General features: G+C 49.2%; 1 protein-coding gene across 3 annotated transcripts in view; it reads left to right on the top strand.

The window, feature by feature from the left end:
* The window catches only part of EPHB1 (EPH receptor B1), a 77,674-nt gene that overhangs the window by 23,107 nt on the left and 35,909 nt on the right, over positions 1 to 18,658 (top strand). For all 3 annotated transcript variants that reach the window (XM_061465235.1, XM_061465236.1, XM_061465237.1), the window contains exons 2-3: positions 1,292 to 1,356; positions 4,727 to 5,408. In XM_061465235.1, the coding sequence (XP_061321219.1) occupies positions 1,292 to 1,356; positions 4,727 to 5,408 (747 nt within the window). The remainder of the gene's footprint in view (positions 1 to 1,291; positions 1,357 to 4,726; positions 5,409 to 18,658) is intronic.

Raw genomic sequence — 18,658 nt, 5'->3', positions numbered from 1 at the left:
GCTCCCGAGCACCCTTTCCTTCTCTCTTTGGGGCAGTTGCCTTGCTCTCCCTCCCTCCACGGCTATGCTTACCTCTGGAAGCCAGGCTGGGCCAGCAGCTCCGGCAGGGATTTTGTTAGAGCATTTATCAGTTGTAGCAGGGTGGGGAGTTCCTGGTCACGCTTCTCTGGCTTCCCATCCCAGAGCAGCCAGCAAAGGGAGGGGTGGGAAGATTAATAGGAGTCTCATTTCCCTCATGCAATTGCTGGAGCAGGCGTGGAGAGATTAAAAACAGCGGTCCAGCGGCAGTTCATGTTCCTGGGCTGATTTTTATTTCCTGACCTTTATTTCTCTGGTTGCACCCATTTTCCTGGCACTGTAAAGCTGCCATGAATACCTGGGAAAGGGGAACGACGGGAGGTGCTCGGCTGTGCCAGCATCTCCTCCTCCTGCTTGTTCGAGACACAAGAACTGAGGAAATGAATCTGCATGTCTGCTTGCTGCAAACAAATAAATAAAACCTGGAGCATTTTCCCCATCTGTTTCTATATGTTGTTGCTCTCGCTGTTATTCTTCTTGTGTTTTGTTGGGTTTTATTTTTAAAGACTGAAAGTGGGGATATGTCAGCTGTATTACAGCTTCTAAACATTTCCCACCAAATTCTCCATCTGAAGACCCCTAGCAGACTAAACCGGCTCAAACAGTGTGATTTTTATTTGCTTATATGAAATCACTCTGACAAATAACAACTGTGTGCCAGGGCAACTCAGGGCACCAGACAGCTGCAGTGCATAAAAGGGGATGTCTGGTGTTGCAGGGCGAAGCAAGTAGCTGCGAACAAGTTGAATGGGACCCACTTGAAAAGCCCATATGGAGGTTCTGGAGGAGAGGGTGGGCTCTGCCTGTGGTAGGAGTCTTTCCCCCTGTCTCCTGCTGCTTCCAAGGAGTTAATGCAAACTCACGGGCCTGAATGGGGTTTTGTATGTGCATGTAATGACTCCTTGAAATGCAGCATCCTTCTTAGTTTTTAAATAGTTTTATTTGGTAACACTGTTGGGAGGGTCAGAGATGGTAGCATGGGCTTGGTTCAGGCTGAGACTCTGCAAAGAGTCTTGTCCTGCACCATTTGCTCTGGAGTGAAGCTGTTCATTAGATGTATTAGGGCACCTGCTGCTTTATTTCTGAGCAGCTCCAAGGGTCAGATGCATGTTCTGTGAACCCAGCCGAATGTTTTTCTGTGGCTCCAAGCTCATAATGTCATTGAAAACTTCAGGAGTGAATAGTTTGCTTTCCTTTTCTTGTGTTTCTTCAGAAACTTTGATGGATACACGGACAGCGACGGCCGAGCTGGGCTGGACCGCCAACCCGCCTTCAGGGGTAAGTGTTTCTTGTCCAGCTGATCCTTACATGATCTCATGGGGTTCTTATGGGCTATTTAACTTAAAATGCAGGTGGGGAGCTGAAGAAGTTGTAGTGGGAACAGTGGTGCCCCATTGGGCTAGTATGGGACATCTGTGCAAAGCTGCATGGCTGGTCTGGGGCTGAGCATCCCTTCCCTGAACCAGTCTTGGGAGTTCAGCAAAGGTGGTCTCTATCTGCTTGGTTTCTCCTCCCCTGCCTGTCTTCTTCCCAGGTGAAGGGTCCATCCCCATCACCACTCTCCATCCCTCTGCTCACGCCTTCCCTCTCCCTGTGCCAAAAGGCTTGTAATTAGGAAACATTAGTAGGCTCAAAACAGCTTTCATACCTGGAACATCATCCATAATTGCACTCGGCAGTGCTCTTCCCTGGCTATTAATGTCACTTTTATGAAGTAATGAGGAACAAAACACCCTGAGGCACTTAAAACATCTTTTTTATATAATACGAGCCTTTGAGGAATGGAAGCATAAAATAACCTGACTCACATTCCCCTGGCAGAGAAAGTGAGAGACTCAGCCAGTGGGGAAGAGAAGTGGTGGTAGGAGGAGATGTGAGCTGATAGATGGGCATCATGGTAGTACAGGCATCTGATTAGGCAGGGATGAGTACAGCAGCAGAGTCTGTCCCCAGGGCCTCCAGTACATGTCACCAAAAGGGAAAGGATGCCAGCCTGCATCTTCATTAGGGTGTGACTGACTTGGCCAGATCCTCGAAAGAAATGAGGCTGCACACCTTTTGCTCCAGGCATGCAGTAGTCTTTATGAGCTGGTTGGTTACAGCTCTTAGTGTTAGGATTTGTCCCATTTAATAGCTCACAACAAATATTAGGGGGCAAATTTGTATCACTTCTTGGCTTGTCCAGTGATAATGGCCAGTATTTGGTCAAGCCTCTCCAGAGTGTGGGTGCCAGGGTTTGCAGAGTGTCACCCATCCAAGCAACCTGGCTTAGAGATGCTAAGATACATGTATGAATTTCTGCTTGTTAGGGAGAAGAGTAGCTGCCATCTATAAATGGAACCTTCCTGCACCTTGGGGCAGGAGAGAGGGGGTGGGGGAGGGGCTCCTGGCTACTGCTGGAGTGTCATCTCTTTCTGCCACATTCCTCTCATTCCTCTTGGGGCTGGAGGTGCAGAGATTTGATGAGCCACCTCTCTTGATGCTGGGGTTGCCATCAGCATGGGCTGTGTGCAGGCTTTGAGTCCCTTTGGGTAGTGGTATCCCCCTGTGCTGGGCTGAGCTCTGAGAGTAACTGTTCACCCTGGCTCACAGATGTGCCCTGGGGCTCAGCGGGGATGCTGACATTAGTGCTGGGGCTCAGATGCCAGCTGGACAGCAGGGGCTGTGGTCGCTGAGGACTGGCTGCAGTGGGGTGTGGGCTGTCCTTCTGCTCTCCCCACTGGATGCACTTTAAATCTCAGTAGAGACATAGAATAACATTGTCTTAATCTCCAGCTCCCTGTGAATTATTTAGTGGGATCTCGTCAAAATGATGCATTTGTTGCTGTTAGAGCATTGATGGCAGCAGCTGCTGGCACTGTGGGTCTTTTCAGACACAGGCACCTGCTGCTCTTCAGTGCCTGGTTGCAGGATTCATCCCTTGCTGAACTCAAGGGATTCCCAAGGGAGCATATGGGTCTGGCCCCAAACCCTCAGGAGGGTTTTCCAAGTGGCATTACGTGTTATTTCCAGCACCATGTGCTGGGTGCTTGAAGTGCGGGTAGGGTCTGCTGGCAGGTTTTGGCTCCGAGTTTTGAGGCTGTTTACAGCCCTCCCGCAAAGGAAAGCAGCAAAGCTCAGGAGATGCTCCGTAGAAGGATCTGGCGAGAGAGCTGGCTCTCAGATGGGCACTGGGAATAAAGGATAACAGGTCATGTCCCCCCTCCCATGCACCTGGCTGGGGTGTAGGAGCTGGCGGGTGGAGTGAAGGGAAGGATTCCCTCAGCAAAGACAGTGGAGCTGGTGTGAGTGCAGGAAGAGAGCTTGTCATCCGGTGTTGATTGGATGACAGGGCTGTAATGCACATCCCAGGTGGAAACTGGGACCGGGGAACAATGCCAGCCCCCTTGGTTTGGGGAGAACCTTTCTCATGTGAAAAGGTGTCTGATAATGAAAGGGAAGTGAATTCACACATTTTGTCCATGGTGGAGAGGGTTTTTTTGCAGTGCTTTCATGGTACAGAATGAGAAGGGAGAGCACTCAGCTGGATGTGTGAGAGTTTATTGCTGTCTTGGTAAACATTGTTTAACAACAACATGCAACCCTGAGCTGTGATCATTGCTTAAACTTAGTGGAGCTGAGTAGGTGGACCCAGGAGCAAGCATTCTGCTGCACTTCTTGGCAGCATGAGGAGGACCCTGCTTTGAAAACAAAATAAGAACCTGTGATTTTTTACATCAGGGCTGTGTTTTACAAGGGAGAAGCTTGCGGAGTAGGTGAGGAAAGTGGTTGTTAAATGGAAAATGAAAGATGGCAAAATCAGGGTTACAGGATTGGTTGTGGTACATGAGCTCTTTGGGAAGACTCAACGTGACAGAGCAGGTTGGCATCAACCATCTGCCGTTGTATCCCCATGTAGGCACAAACACCCAGGAGTGCTGCCATAGCATCACTCCTGGAAGTTATGCATGATATTCAGAGTGCTGTTTAAAGATTGTCATACGAGTAACGCTGTTATGAAGAGACTGTAAACATGGATTAGTTAGAATGAATGGATTATGAGGTTGTAAATCAGTCTGTAGGACTCTAATGCCATCACAGACTATTCACAGTTTGCCGCTGTCCCTTAATTGAAATTGTAGCCTGGATTATATTAATGCCCTTCTATAAATCGAATTGCAAATCTATATTCTGTCTCTCTGCAGCAGTGATGTTTTATTTAGTTAGTTTTCTTTCCCAGGGGAAATGATCCCATCGTGCTGAGAGCCTGGGGTCAGCCTCACTCTCCAGCGCATGTGCTGGCTTAGGCTTTAATGAAGCTGTATCCTTGTGTGCTGCTTTTCTTCTTACCTCCCCATACCTGGAGTGTATTTCTTTCCATTTTTACATCTTCTCAGGGCAGCTAAGATGGTTACATGGAAAAGATGTTCAGATGGGAGCGATGGAGGGAGACAAGCAGGGGCAGGAGGGTGAGGATTTCTTCTGATGCTGTCCCAGGTGGTGTTTCTGCCCATGCATCCTGTTGTGTGTCCCTGACTATGTTTCTAGTCTCTTTTGGGCTTTAGGATTCTCTTTCCAGTCTTGTGCAGAGTGAGTAGCACCTCCATGGCTCATGGGCCACTGCCAGCCCTTCTACCTCCATCTTATCACTTCTCCCTTCTTTCTGCAGTGGGAAGAAGTCAGTGGCTACGACGAAAACCTCAACACCATCCGTACGTACCAGGTGTGCAATGTCTTCGAGCCCAACCAGAACAACTGGCTCCTCACCACGTTCATCAACCGGCGTGGAGCTCACCGCATCTACACCGAGATGCGCTTCACTGTGCGGGACTGCAGCAGCCTCCCCAACGTCCCTGGCTCCTGCAAAGAGACTTTCAACCTCTACTACTACGAGACAGACTCTGTCATTGCCACCAAGAAGTCTGCCTTCTGGACAGAGGCACCCTACCTCAAAGTGGACACCATTGCTGCTGACGAGAGCTTCTCCCAGGTGGACTTTGGTGGCAGGTTGATGAAGGTGAACACAGAAGTGAGAAGTTTCGGGCCCCTGACCCGCAATGGCTTTTACCTGGCTTTCCAGGACTATGGGGCTTGTATGTCTCTGCTGTCTGTCAGGGTCTTCTTCAAGAAGTGCCCCAGCGTGGTGCAGAACTTTGCCATCTTCCCAGAGACGATGACAGGAGCGGAGAGCACCTCTCTAGTGACTGCCCGTGGCACCTGCATCCCCAATGCTGAGGAGGTGGATGTGCCCATCAAACTGTACTGCAATGGGGATGGGGAGTGGATGGTCCCCATCGGCCGCTGTACGTGCAAGGCTGGTTATGAGCCGGAGAACAATGTGGCTTGCAAAGGTAAGGCTGATTTTGGCTAACAAGGTGCTTCTATCGGTTTTGAGCTTTGCTTAACAAAATGTTTGTCCCCAGACAAGCTCCTTTGGGTAATGCCTGTTGTGAAATGGGCTCTGCACCGTTTACCTGCTGCGAAGCAGTGTTGCTCTGGGGACCAGGCAGGGATTTGGGAGCAGTCAACCTGTGTCTTCTTAGTGTGCTCCGGTCAGTCCATGGCCAAACTCCATGAGCAGTTGCTGCTGCGAGCCCGCTGGAAGCCTCCTCTGTGATCTGTTACCTTCAAAGTGCCGCGCAAGCAGAGCCGCTTTCATCTGCCTTGTTATTCCCCCAGCAGAGCTGCGGGAGCCGGGAGCTGCTGTTGGGCCCGGCTGCAGCGAAGCTGCTCTGATTTTCAGCATTAATTGGTTTGAATTTTTTTTGCTGTGTTTTTTGGGTTTCCCCAGCCCGCTGCTGCCTGCTGGAGGCCTCCATAGCACAGGGTTATAAATATAAAATAAAAACAGCACTCGCTGCTTTTCATCTCCTTTCGCTGTTCTGATGAATATTTCCCAACTACTGTTGGAGGATTGGCTTTATTTGCTGCCCTTTCTGTCTCTTCACAGTTAAGATGGTTTTGTTTTTTTTTTTTTGTATGCTGTTTGGAGTGAGGGAAAAGGAGAGGTCTTTTTGCATGAGAAGCTAACCTCATTTCATTAGTGCTTTCCAGAAGGTAGGCACCACCATCTTGGGAAGAAGAAGGTTAAAGACAGGTGTCAAAGGGCTTTAGGGTTGGTTTTGGAGGAGGGAGAGTGATGGGAAGAGGTCTGACTTGAACCTCTTTTGGTGCAGGTGGCAGCAAGTGTAGCAGGCTTGGATGTGATGCTCCTTGGGGTGGCCATCATGCGTGTCTTCTTCATGAAAATGGCGAAGTTAGGATTCAAGCTATGGAGAAACTTGTTTGTTCATCTGCTTTAAACCTAGGAACTTGTGTAGGTGTTCACCATGAAAAGCTACACTCCTGCCTGGCCAGTGTAGGGACGGCGATGCCTTCCTGTGCCAGGGCTGCAACAACTGGGAAAGGACCAGAGTCCTTGCTTTCCCATCAAGTAGCATCGCTGGTGGATCCTTTCAGTTTTGTGGTTGATCTTGAATGTGATTTTGCTCCCACTAGGAGATGGATTCCCATGAGGATCTAAAGTGCTCTGTTGGAGGGAGGGCTCTGCAAACCGAAGTGTTTCTGGCGAGACGTTCCTCTACTATTGAATAAACAAACAGAAAGCACACATGGTTTTATGGCAAAATGACATTTTCTCGTCATTGAAAAATAAATAATCATTTTAACTAAAGACTGGAATTGGGAAATAATGTCATTTTGCCAGAAATGTGGGGAAAACGATAATGTAAAACTGCTGCAGGTTTCAGTGATGTTGACCATTCTATCTACTGCTGCCTGGGGTGGTGGAGAAAGTTGGGGTCTTGAATGCTTCTAACTTCCCAGGAGGAGATTGTTGCACCTACCCAGTGCTTGTTGTATGGGACAAGGCAGAGAATGGGGGATAGGAGGACACAAGATTCTACAAGAAATCTGGAGGGGGGCTTTTTACAAGGGCTTGTAGTGACAGGAAAAGGGGAAACAGCTTTAACCAGGCAGAGGGGAGATTTAGGTTAGATATAAATTCTTCCCTGTGAGGGTGCTGAGGTGCTGCCACAGGGTGCCCAGAGAAGCTGTGGCTGCCCCATCCCTGGCAGTGTTCAAGGCCAGGTTGGACGGGGCTTGGTGCAACCTGGTCTAGTGGAAGGTGTCCCTACCCATGGCAGGGGGTTGGAACTGAATGAGCTTTAAGGTCCCTTCCAACTCAAACCATTCTAGGACTCTATAAAGAGGCATGGGAGCAAACCTGCTCAGGGTGGGCATTAGGCCTATCTCCATGGCTTCTTTTGTTTCCTTTTCTCATGCAAACCCCAAACCAGTCATGGTGTGTTTATGCCATCAAAGCTGCGCTGACCAGACCCCTGTACATTGGGAATTTGCTGAGTTCTCTGTGCCACATCACTTGTCTCCAGCTGTGCTCTCACTCCTCAGCAGTGCTGATGCTGAAGGAGAAACCCCTTGTGCTGCCCTAATGTGGGCTCTGCAGAGCTTCTAGTGAGCGTTTTGCCTTGCATGGGGAGCATGCTTTGCATTCGGGCTCCTTGAGGGAAAATTCAGGATTCTGTCAGGCCTAAGGCAGTAGAAATGTCTTTTATGGATTGACTGACATAATCTGGGATCCTGAAAGGCACCAAAGTATGCTGTGGATGCAGACCAAGCAGGTGATTAAATAGCACCAAGCATATGTGTGATGATGAGACGATGTTTTTTTGATGATCCTGTGGGCACTGTTGGGTGCTGGTATGATGTTGTCTTTAGAGCAGAGCTCCCATAACTCCCCTCTCCCAGTCCTATGAGAGTATTTCCCAGTTCCCATGTTGGGGTGATAGATGAGAGGCTAGGGTTGTAAGTGGGACATGTGAGTTTGAAGTTCGCACGAGGAACCCAAAACCACTAAACCTGCCAGCCCCTCCTGAAGGTTCATTAAAACCAGTCCTAAAAGCCTGAGCCAGAGCTTACGTTAGGACTGCTGGAAAAATTAACTGCATTTGAATAGAAATCTGACCTTGGGTTGGACTCCGTCTTCTCTGTAGCTCGTGTGCACCCTTTGGCCAACAAGTTTCTCCTTGTAGCCCTTTAGACCTTGGAGATACTGCAAGGCCCTGGGCACACTGCTGCCCTTCTGGTGAGCATGAGGTGTCACATCACAAGGTTTAGTCATAATAATTTGTTGGTTTTCTATTTGTCTTGGTGCTTTTGAAGGGATTGCATTCCTCTGCCGCCTTCATCTGCTGGGCTCACCTCGCAGAGATGCTGCCAGAATTAGACCCCAGCTCCCAGGAGCCACGTGCTCCTGACATCTGCTCAAAGCCTTCGTTGGCTTGAGATGAGCCACTTAACAAACCCAGGGGAATTGTCACCAAGGAAAAAAGAAGTAAAAAATCTCTTGGTATTTTAAGGCTGACAAAATGGGCTTAATTCTAAAGTGGTGGGGAAAAATTAGGGTTGAATTGTTTAGCCCCCCCCTCAGTCCTCTCTCATCCCTCCCACCCCCAGGGATAGAGGCTGCGTTTGTCATGGGGCTATTAGACTGGAGTGGTTTCGTGCTGACAGCAGAGCTCGGGGCCGCTGAGGGATTCATTAATACCAGCTTTTATCGGCACTTAGCCGTTCGCAAAAGGCACAGGCAGGATGCAATCTTCATCTGGGGGTATTTTGAGTCCCGAAGAGATTATTGTTGTGTGTTAGGGTCAAAGTGATGAGGGGTCATTACCAACACATCACTAAGGTGGGGGTGGAGGGAGGTTTTCTTTATCCATCTTGCCTGGTTTTCATTTCCATCCCAGGCTGTTTGGGTTTGGCACAGACCTCCTGGCTGGTGTGGAGTTGTGTTGCTCTCATATGGGAGATGGCATGCCATACCCTAAAACCCACTGGACTGCCTACCCCATCCTCTTCGGCATCTCATGCCCGTGAGAGCTTGTGGGTCAATGTGAAATGGAGGCTGTTACTGAATTCAAAATGAATAATTCATTTGGTGCGATAGCCCATGCTCAGTTCGGGTTGATATTAAATCCATTCATCTTGCTCTGCTCTGTCCCTCAGCCTTGCTTTATGGCTTCCTTGCATGGTCAAGGTGTAATGCATCATTTTGCTGGTGAGGAGGTGGGAGGAAAAGCGGGAGTGGGGATCACTGGGAGGCCAGGGAAATCATTTGAGACCTTGGATGAGCGTGCTGGGTGGATTTTGCTTGTTCTCCTCAAGGAAGATGATTAAACCCTTTCTCTGCTGGTGTTTTACTCTGAAACCTAATGATGGCAAGGTAACCCCTCGCTAGAATGATGGCAGTTGCGAGTGTCTTGGCTTTTATCCCTTTTGATTTTGAGGATGGGGCACTGTACTTTTGTCCTCTGGAATCACGCGTTCTTTCTCTCTGACCTTCTCAGTACCAGGCGATAATTCAGTTGCACAGAGAAGCCAGCGAAGAAGTCTGGGTCTGAATCAGCTTTGTGCTGAATCTTTTTACTTTATAAAAGATTTATAAACCCAGGGAGAAGGGGTGAGGGTGGTCCTGCTGCTTCGCAAGCTTCTCTTGCCTTTGTGTTTTCCCTACTGGCAAATTCCTTTCGTGGTGTGGTCAGGAGCGTCCAAGCTGCTGCAGCTTGGGATAATGAACCGACCTGCTTGCTTGCAACAGCTGAGCTAGCAGGGGTGGCAAAATAAAAACTAAACCCAAACCACAAGAGCAAAGCTGGGCTGTGATGCCTGTGAGGCAGAAACTGCTCCTCAAGCATCGTTGCTCCCAGGCATCCCAGCTTTCTGCAAGGCAGCCAGTCCCCTTCCCCATCTGCAGGTCCCCCAGCCCTTTTTCAGCTGCCATGCACCAGGCTTTGCCAAGACTTTGCCAAAGCTTTGTGTGTGTGTGCGGGTTTATTTTAGTGATCTGCATCCCATTGGCTTCTTTGTCTCCTTTCTGTGTTTGGCCTTCTCTCCTTCCTTGTGCACGGAGGGCTGGATTTGGGAAAGGAGTTGTGGGGGGTAAATTTCCTACCAGTGGAATGTCAAGGAGCAAGCAGCCCCATGCTAGTTCCCCCATTATCCTCCCTTCCCACTGAGCAGCTCTGGTGATAATTATTGATTTCCATTATTTATCCACCACAGAAGGCTGGAAACAATAGCGGAGCATGGGATTTATAAAGTGATTTTGTTTTTAATAATAATTAGGAACATTTTGTAATTATTAGTAGAATAATTTGCTAACACTTAAACCCAGGGAAGCATCAAGTTTTCCAGATCAAATCATTGCTTGTGCTGAGAACTGGGTCTTTTTGTTCTGTCTGGCTGTCCCTTTGCCTACCTTTTTCATGCACCATGTTCTGATCCAGTGCCCCTGTACTGTGTGTGGCACCCAGTAGAGGTTTCATTGGGTGAAGAAGATGATGATGGTTTTGTTGCATGGGTGGATAGCAGCAAGGGAGGCTGTGAGCTGCCTCACTGTGTCTTGGGGATACAGAGCCCTCCTCCTCTGTGCTTTGGGGTATATCTGTTCCGGGATGATGCAGTTTCATGCCTAGCTGCCCTGGCACCTGGATCAGGGTGAGCACTCCAAGCATTGCAGGGGCTGCAGAAAGACCTCACTGCCTCTTTGCTTCCCCACTGCTTTCTCTTCAGCATCTCATTCCAGCTTGCCTGGCCCACAGGTGATCTCTTTTTGAGCACTTTATCCTCTAAAACAGGAAGGGAAAAACAAAGAGGTAAAAAGAAAGTGTTTGCCCTGCCCATCTCTCCTTTTTCCTTCCCTTGGATTTGGTTTAGCGGAGCCACAGCTTCCCAGCTTGCTTTAGGAAGTGCAACCCTCTCCCCATCCCTGGTTTGGTGGCTGTGGCAAGGTGGAGGGGTTGGAGGGGTGCTCTGGTGTCCCTAGGGCGCAATGGCACAATGGCATCTGGCCCTGTCCTATGACAGGATATGTGATGGGGCTGGCAGCGTCCCAGAGCGGGATGGGTACATTGAGGGCTGGGATCCCTATGAAGAACCCCACCTGCAATCTTAAATAATTGGGCTTAAAACCTGCTTTAAGCTTCCTCAAGCTCTTTCCCGGAGACCAGGACAAGGTCAAACAGTTTGTTTCCAGACCTTTCTGTCTCAATCTGTACTTACGGACACATGGTCGCTGCACCAGCAGGGATGCGTGCCCGACAGCTTGGATGGAAGGGAAACTCTGCGGCTGCAATTGATGCTCACGATCCTTTAGGTGGCTTTGTGGGGAAGACGTTTCTTTGTGTGTTTGGAAGTGGGATTTCAAGCTTTTCTCCACTTCAACACCCAAAGAACGGGTGGCTGGGCAGTGTGCTGGCACACTGGGGCTGCACTTCTGCTCCCCCAGGGTTTGGGTGCCTGGTAGACATTAACCATCAGAAAACCTGATTTTAGACCAAAGTGAGAGCATCCGTGCACCCTTCCACACCTAATGGCAGCAGAGAGTGTTTTATTCTGTGTTTAGCTGAGCCACAAACCTCTGACTACTGAGAAAGTGGCAGCTCTCCCAGCTCTTCCCAGGGATGCCAGAGGGAGGGATGGAGGGACGCTCCCCTTTGTTGGAGGGGCTTTGCCTTTGCCTGGCAGCCATCTCCCTGCTTCCACCACTGGGTGGAACAGGCAGCCCAGTTTTACGACGGCCACGCTGCAGAGGGGAAGCGTTTGAATCATTGCGCCTCCAAAAAGAAAAAAGAAAGAAAGGGAAAAAAAAAAAGTGTGATTTTTCTTAAATTATGCCTTAATGAAGACATCCATTAACCTCTGTGATAATTTTGCAAGGAAAATGTCCAGAAAGCCTTGCTAAATATTTTTTCTAATGAGTGTGATGGGTTTTAATGGAAGTCTTAATTAGACATTATTAGCCAAAATGTTCCTTTGGTGGATTCGGGCCCTTTCCTTTCCCACAACACAGGGATGGGGAAGGACCGTGTGCCCTGGATGCTGCTGTCAAGGATACTCGGGCACTGCAGCTACTGCTCTCTGGCTTTGTCCCCATATCATGAGCAGGGTCTGAGTGATGTTTGCAATCCAGACCCCTCCAAATGGGAAGTGAAGGAGAAACCTGGATAATGCCCAGGAGAAGATGTGAGTGGAGGTCAGGCAAGCATCACTAGCCTGGGCTGCCCTGGCCGCACTGTCACTGCACGTGGCCTCAAAGGGAATAGGGAATGGCACCCTAGCTGTATGGGGTGTGTGTGTGTGTGTATGTGTGTGTGTATTTATTTTGATGCAGTATTTTCCTTCTCAAATTGTCCCATGGTCCATTTATGTGTTTTCCCTCCTTATAATGGGAACTTTTAAGTGTTAATCCAGTCTTAAAAAGAAAAATCCCCCCTTGATTTCCACCCCTCCAAGGGTGCTTTTCATGAGCCTGTTTACAAATGGGAGCATAAATCTGCTTCCAAACCCTTGGCTTGTTAATGGTCCATCTAAAAAGCTTTCTGTGGTAGCTGAAGTGTGCTTCCTTGGGGATATAGGGGTGCAAAGCTCTCTGTATGCTGCAGGAACTGCTATGGGCACATGTCTGTGCATCCGTGCAATGGTGGGGCTGCAAAACCCGCTTAGTTTTCCTGACCTCCTCTGCTTACACTAGCCCAGGAGACCCATCTCTCACCCTGGCCTCGTCGAAGGCCCTTCCCTCTCCGGCTAGTGTTGGGATTGTTCTCCTGGACAATGGGAGAGCTGTGAGGAAGCACAGGATCCGGCTCATGTCCTGCCCCCGCATTGTTTCCATCCTTGTTTGCAAGCAGTCAGCACCTGGCAAACTCGGTGACTCAGCCCGGGGTGGTTTAGAGCCATTCTGTAACTTTTTCCTTTTTTTTTTTTTTTTTTTGCTTTTTTTGAGTCACGAGAGTGCTCATTTGGGAACAGCTCTAGCTGGAACCTCTGCTTTGAAGATGGGCTGAGAGAGCTGGGCTTGTGCAGCCTGGGGAACAGAAGGCTCTTGGGGAGACCTTAGTGCAGCTCCAGTGCCTAAAGGGGCTACAATAAACATGGAGAGGGGCTTTTTACAAGGGCTTGTAGTGACAGGACAAGGGGGAATGGCTTTAACCTGACAGAAGGGGGATTTAGATTAGAGACGAGGAAGAAGCTCTTCCCTGTGAGGGTGCTGAGGCACTGGCACAGGGTGCCCAGAGAAGCTGTGGCTGCCCCATCCCTGGCAGTCTTCAAGGCCAGGCTGGACGGAGTTTGGAGCAACCTGGTCTAGGGGGAGGTGTCCCTGCCCGAGGCAGGGGTTGGAACTGGATGAGCTTTAAGGTCCCATGGAACCCAAACCATGATTTTACTGCAGTTTTTTTTTCCAAGGGATGGGCATCTCACCCATGTTTGGGGCTGTGCTGCACTGTACAGCCCATGACAAGCTCTTTAGGAGTCAACATGTCTCCCAGAAAGCTAGTAATAATAATTAAAAAGGGAAAATAAAGGAGTGTTTTTACCCCTGCTGTCTAGTAATAATAATGATAAACTGGGCATATTTTTACCCCAAGCCATGGGATAACTCATTGGCAGTCCCTTGTGCAGGATGTTTGAAAGCTAGGCTGTGCCCTTGAGGTATTGTTGAGCTTTGCAGGTCTCCTGCAACCGCTGGTTTGGGAAACAGGCCTTCGCTGATGATGTTCTATTAAGTGAAAGACCCATTGTGTAAATGCAAGCCATGGAAAAGCCATGGATGTTGTGGAGCATGTCACACTGCTGCACCTCACACTGCTTTCCCTGGGCTGTCAGAGGGGTTTTTGCATGTGTTGGACTTGCCAGCCACAGGGCCTGGGACACTGTGTGTATGTGCAGAGGAAGGGTGGAGCCCACCAGGGTGAGGGCTAAAAGAAATGAGCACAGATTACTGAGGTTTTAATTTCCCACCCTCTCCAAATCCCCTGCATGTGCTGCCTGGATCGTTCTGCACCCAGCCGGTGACAAATGGAGCGGTGCCTTGGGTGTTAGCTCTGAGTGTGTTAAAAGTGGTCATTTGTCACACCTGGTGTCTTGTATCTCAGAGGATGCGTTGAGAGTAGGAGCGTGGTGATTAAATCAAAGCATCACTGGCGCACTTAAGCAAGGCTTTTGGAGGAGGGCTGGGGAGCCAGAGGAAAATCCATCCGTCTTCAGCCAGCGCAGCAGACTAGCAGCCAAGAAAAGATCCACGCCTTGTCTATTGGAGCATCAAACCAAACGAAGTAGTCAGCTGTGGGTGCCTCAAATTAAGATGTGCAAACCTGGACGAGGAGGGAATTGATGTTCCTCCACACTGCGCTCCCAGGGGAGCCTCACACAGCGAGCAGCAACCAAGGAAATGCAATTAATGGCATGGTGTGGAACTGCATTGCTTAGTTTTCATGTTAAACTCAGGACTTAGCTGCTTATATGGTATTTCTTGTATGAAAATGGCTGTTAGGAAGGAGAGAGCTGAGAGTAGGAGCTACCAGCTATTGTGGTGATGCTATTGGTGTGGCTGCATCCTGCATGGTAATCGCTGACCTCCCAGTGGCAGCATCCCTGTGAGCAGGGAGTGATGCTTGGGCTAACACCATCTCTTCTCATCTCATCTATTGACTTCCTGGGGCCTCTCCAGGATGATGCTCTGGTCAGTGTGGCAGAGCTTTGCCATCTCCTTGGTTTTTTGGGTGAGCACGGGGCTGTGTGTCACCTCAGAGGTGATCTCAGGTCTGGTTTCTGGGCTTTGCTGTCTAAAACTGGTCCATAAAAGCAGAGGCTTCCTAGGGAATTGATACACAAGGCGAATTGAAACGAATAGGAATTGAATTTCTACCCTAGCTCAACTGGTTATCCCCTTGCTGGTTCAGCAGCCAAGAGGGTAAATTGCCTTTGAGTTGAGATTGATATCGACTTATTTTGATCTGATTTTCTTATTTTTATTTTTTACTATATGTTACTGAGGCACTTAAAACCAATTGCTCAATAAACCTACCCTGGACATAGCTTTGGGATGGGTTGATGCATGCCAGCATGGCACACAGGGAGCTGGTTGCTCTCTTTGGGAGCAGGGATTACTTGATGCTTGCGGGGTTTGCTCTGTACAGAATATACATAAGTGATGCTCATATATAGAAATAATAGTAAATTGCACTCAGCTGTGGGAAATATGGCAGCTTGCTGCTGAAAATGCCACCCGAGGGGTGGAAAGCTTATGCTTTTGTGGATTAATAGAAGTAGTTTCCCAAGGACCAGGGCTTTGTGCAGGCAAGTAGATGTGAAGGCACGAGCAGAGGGTGCCTTTAGTCCCCTGATCAGTGCTACATTTCCCTTCCCCTCTCTGTGCCTGGGTAGGAAGGTGCCTTTCCTCTGAGGAACAGTAATTATGGCTTGCTTGGTTATAAATATTCATAGGGGAGCTCTCTTAATTACTTTTCTAATTAATTCCACACATGGGGCTCTTGGGGGGGGGGGGGGGAAATGAGGGATCTCGGGGAGCAGTTGCGCCTTGGCTGGGACATCTTCCCCTGCTGAATCCATCCTCCCATGCCAAAACCATCCCTGGGCATGGTCCTCCACCAGTCAGTCAAACTGCAGCCCCAGAGGCTCATCTTCATCAGGATGGCAAGGTCCTGCTCCATGATGGGGCATCCCACCACCCCAGTGCAATGCAAGGCACGATGTCCTCCAGTGTCATGGCGTGAATGCATGGAAGCCGTGTGTCCACATGTCCCTGGCTGTGCCAGCAGTGCAAACCTGTCCCTGTAGCTGGAGCTATCCCCCATCCTGGGATGACTCATCTTCATGGTGTCAGCACTAACAAGGAACCACTTCAGCTGTAATTAATAAGCACTTGATGCTCTCTAGATTGAGGGGATACTGCGTGGTGTGAGCTGGCAAAGGAGGGAAAGGTACTTAATTAGTTTCGATTAAGAGTGGTAGATGTTTGCATCCCAGCCAGGAGGGGTTTGTGCTTCAGGGAGCCCAGGGGCGATGCTGCTCCAGTTTCCCATTTGGGAAGGGTGCTGGAGTTACGTGTGACATTGGTGGCTCCTGAAATCCCCAGGGGGTTTCTGCTGGTTGCAAAGCAAAGATGGATTGTTTTTAGGGTCTTCTAACTACAGCCCCTTCTAGCACCTCTGTATCTGAGGAAAGAGCTAGTCTCTGAGATCCACCATGCATTTTTGTGGCAGCTCACTTTCCTGCTCATTAGGTGGCTCGATTGCTCACGTAGGTGTTGAGTGGTGAACGGAATGTGCTGTGAAGTGGTACATCAAAGTATCAGCTCTCCTGTACGGCTTTCAGTCTGTGTCTATGGGCTCCTGGAGTCTCACATTGCTGCAATTCATGGGGGAAATAGTCTCATGCCATGAATTCTATATTGAGACCAGTGCCCGGGGTAGGAGTAAAGCATCTTCTGGGGCTTGTATTTTTGGAATGTGAGTCCTATCCTGAATCTTGATCCCCCCACTTGTTTGCTTCAAATTCATCAGGAGATTCATTGCAAGTGACATTGCAGTGCTGGAGATGCATTTGCTCACCAGCACATGTCTTGGTGGTACCCTTTCATGCTTGGCCGAGTCGACCAGGATTGATGCAATCTGATGGCCATCAGCATCACCAATGTGACACTATGAGCATCTCTTGCCTTCGTAGCACCAGCCATCTTTAGCTCAGCCTTAGTTTTATCATCCCCATTAAAACCAATAGTGCCCCAGGTTGTGAGGGTTTTCCCATGTGGCTTCTTCCCCACCCCTTAGCTCTGGTTTTAACATGCAGCAGAGATGTAAATATTCATCTGTCGCTGGTAGGGGTGGGGAAGCCTAGGAGCTGTCTGTCTATTTCCATGGAAAATCAATCTCCCTTTTCCTTACATCTCATCCCCAGGGAGAGCTAGGTCGTGGCATTTCATTTGCAGCTACTATTCAGGTAGCTCCTGGCCCCTCAGCCCATGCGGTTTGGGACAGCGATGACAAAACCAGCCCTGTCCTGCTTGCACGGCTGACAGCCCGTGGCAGGCTCCAGCTGCTAAATATGTTTTTAAAGAAGAGTAGAAGGTTAAATCGCCTCAAGTCATGGCTGAGAGATTCATGCCCCCTTCATTTGTTGACTCAGAATAATAAGCTTGGCAGCATTAAGACTGTGATGAGCAGCTGGTGCCCATCACCACTGCGGCCATGCGACTGGTGGTTGCTCTACTGTAAACCTTCCAGCCTGTGCAGATGAATTGTGTAGTGTTTGATCAAATTATTCAGTGTTTGACCACTGAACGTGGGTGCTCAGAGAGGCAGTGCTAGCCTGATCCTTCCCTGCAGTGCCTCCTTGTTCACTGTTTTTGAGAGCAAGGCAAGTATCCCTGCTCCCTTCAATAGCGGTGCTTTAATTCCCAAGGGGGAAGATCTGAAACACTGGGGAGAAATGGAAGTGGGCTTGAGGGTTTCCATGAGCTGTGCCAGGTGCCCTCCAGCCGCGTTTCATGCCTGATTTCCCATGCAAAATTGGTGGAGCAGAAGATCTGGTGTTGTTATTTCAGTGTCAGGTTTATGGAAAAAGGGGGAAGTGGTGGGGAAGTTGTGGTGTGAGAGCAGGTGGCCTCAGCCTGGCATGAAGTGGAAACTAAACTGGAGCAAAACCCAGGTGGGAGAAAAGTGATCTGCAAAATGACTTTCAGAAGTGGGTTTTTTTCACCCCCTGTTGTCTGTTTTGGAGAGCAAAGCAAGTTTCCCTGCTCTGCGGTGAGCTGGCAGCCCTGCAATGCCGTCTGCCCAGGGCATGCGTGCTCTCCCCTTTCTCATCCAGCAAATGGGTCTGGGACAGATTTCATCTTTAGACCTTCAGAATCCCTCTAACCATGAAAAGCAGAGAAAGTCAAGCCCAAAGTGGTGGCTAAATAGGCAAGCGTGGACCTGTTGGAAAGATGGGTGCTGCAGGCACGTGGGAGCCAAACTTGGCTGCTTCCATGCCCTACTCGAGGCTTAAATTCATTGTTTAGGCTCATGGCACTACCTAAACAGTTCTTCTGCATCCAGAGATCCTTAATCTTCCCAAGCCTGCTTTCCTGGAGGAAAAACACTTCTGGATGAGGATCGGCTGAGTTTTGCTTGCAGCCAAGCACACACGGCTCAATCTGCAGGCACCCTGTTCTGCCCTGGAGGAGCAGATCCTTGGTTGATGAGGGATGGGATTTTCGGGAGAGGCAAATGCAGACGCACCCACACTCTGTTACCTCTGATTGGCTTCGCACAGCTACCTGCAAGTGCCACTGAAATCCTGCCCTGCTTTGATTGATTCCTTATCTGTGAGAAGAGCAGCAGCAAAAAAAAACCTGAGAAGGAAAAAACCACACTGAATTTTACTTTTCTCCCAAGAATAAACCATGGCAGGCCAGGAAGCTGCTGACTTCAATTTACATGTGTCCCAAGGCAGATCTAAACCCATTTCTCCAGAGATAAGGGTCTGGTTTGATTAACCATCTGTGCCATGAAGAGCCAGGGCCTCTTCCCTTTACACACTGAGGAGAGATGCAGCCTGTTGCCCACAGGATGCAAACCCAGATGCTGGAAGCTCGTGTTTATCTCATGAGTTTTTGCCTATACAGTGTTGAAATACAGAAAGGCAATGGGACGAGGCAGGCGCTGTTTGTAATTAGCTTGAGTGAGCACTTGGCCTTGGGGCAGGAGCAGCTCTAAGTGGTTTGGAATGATGAGAATTT

Source organism: Pezoporus flaviventris, unplaced genomic scaffold (genome assembly GCF_033815535.1).
Source record: "Pezoporus flaviventris isolate CSIRO_AGI_PZ_B2104156 unplaced genomic scaffold, CSIRO_AGI_Pfla_v1 ptg000040l, whole genome shotgun sequence".
NCBI classification, from domain to species: domain Eukaryota; kingdom Metazoa; phylum Chordata; class Aves; order Psittaciformes; family Psittacidae; genus Pezoporus; species Pezoporus flaviventris.
Note: the sequence above shows the minus strand (reverse complement) of the source record. Positions and strands in the feature narration are given on the sequence as shown.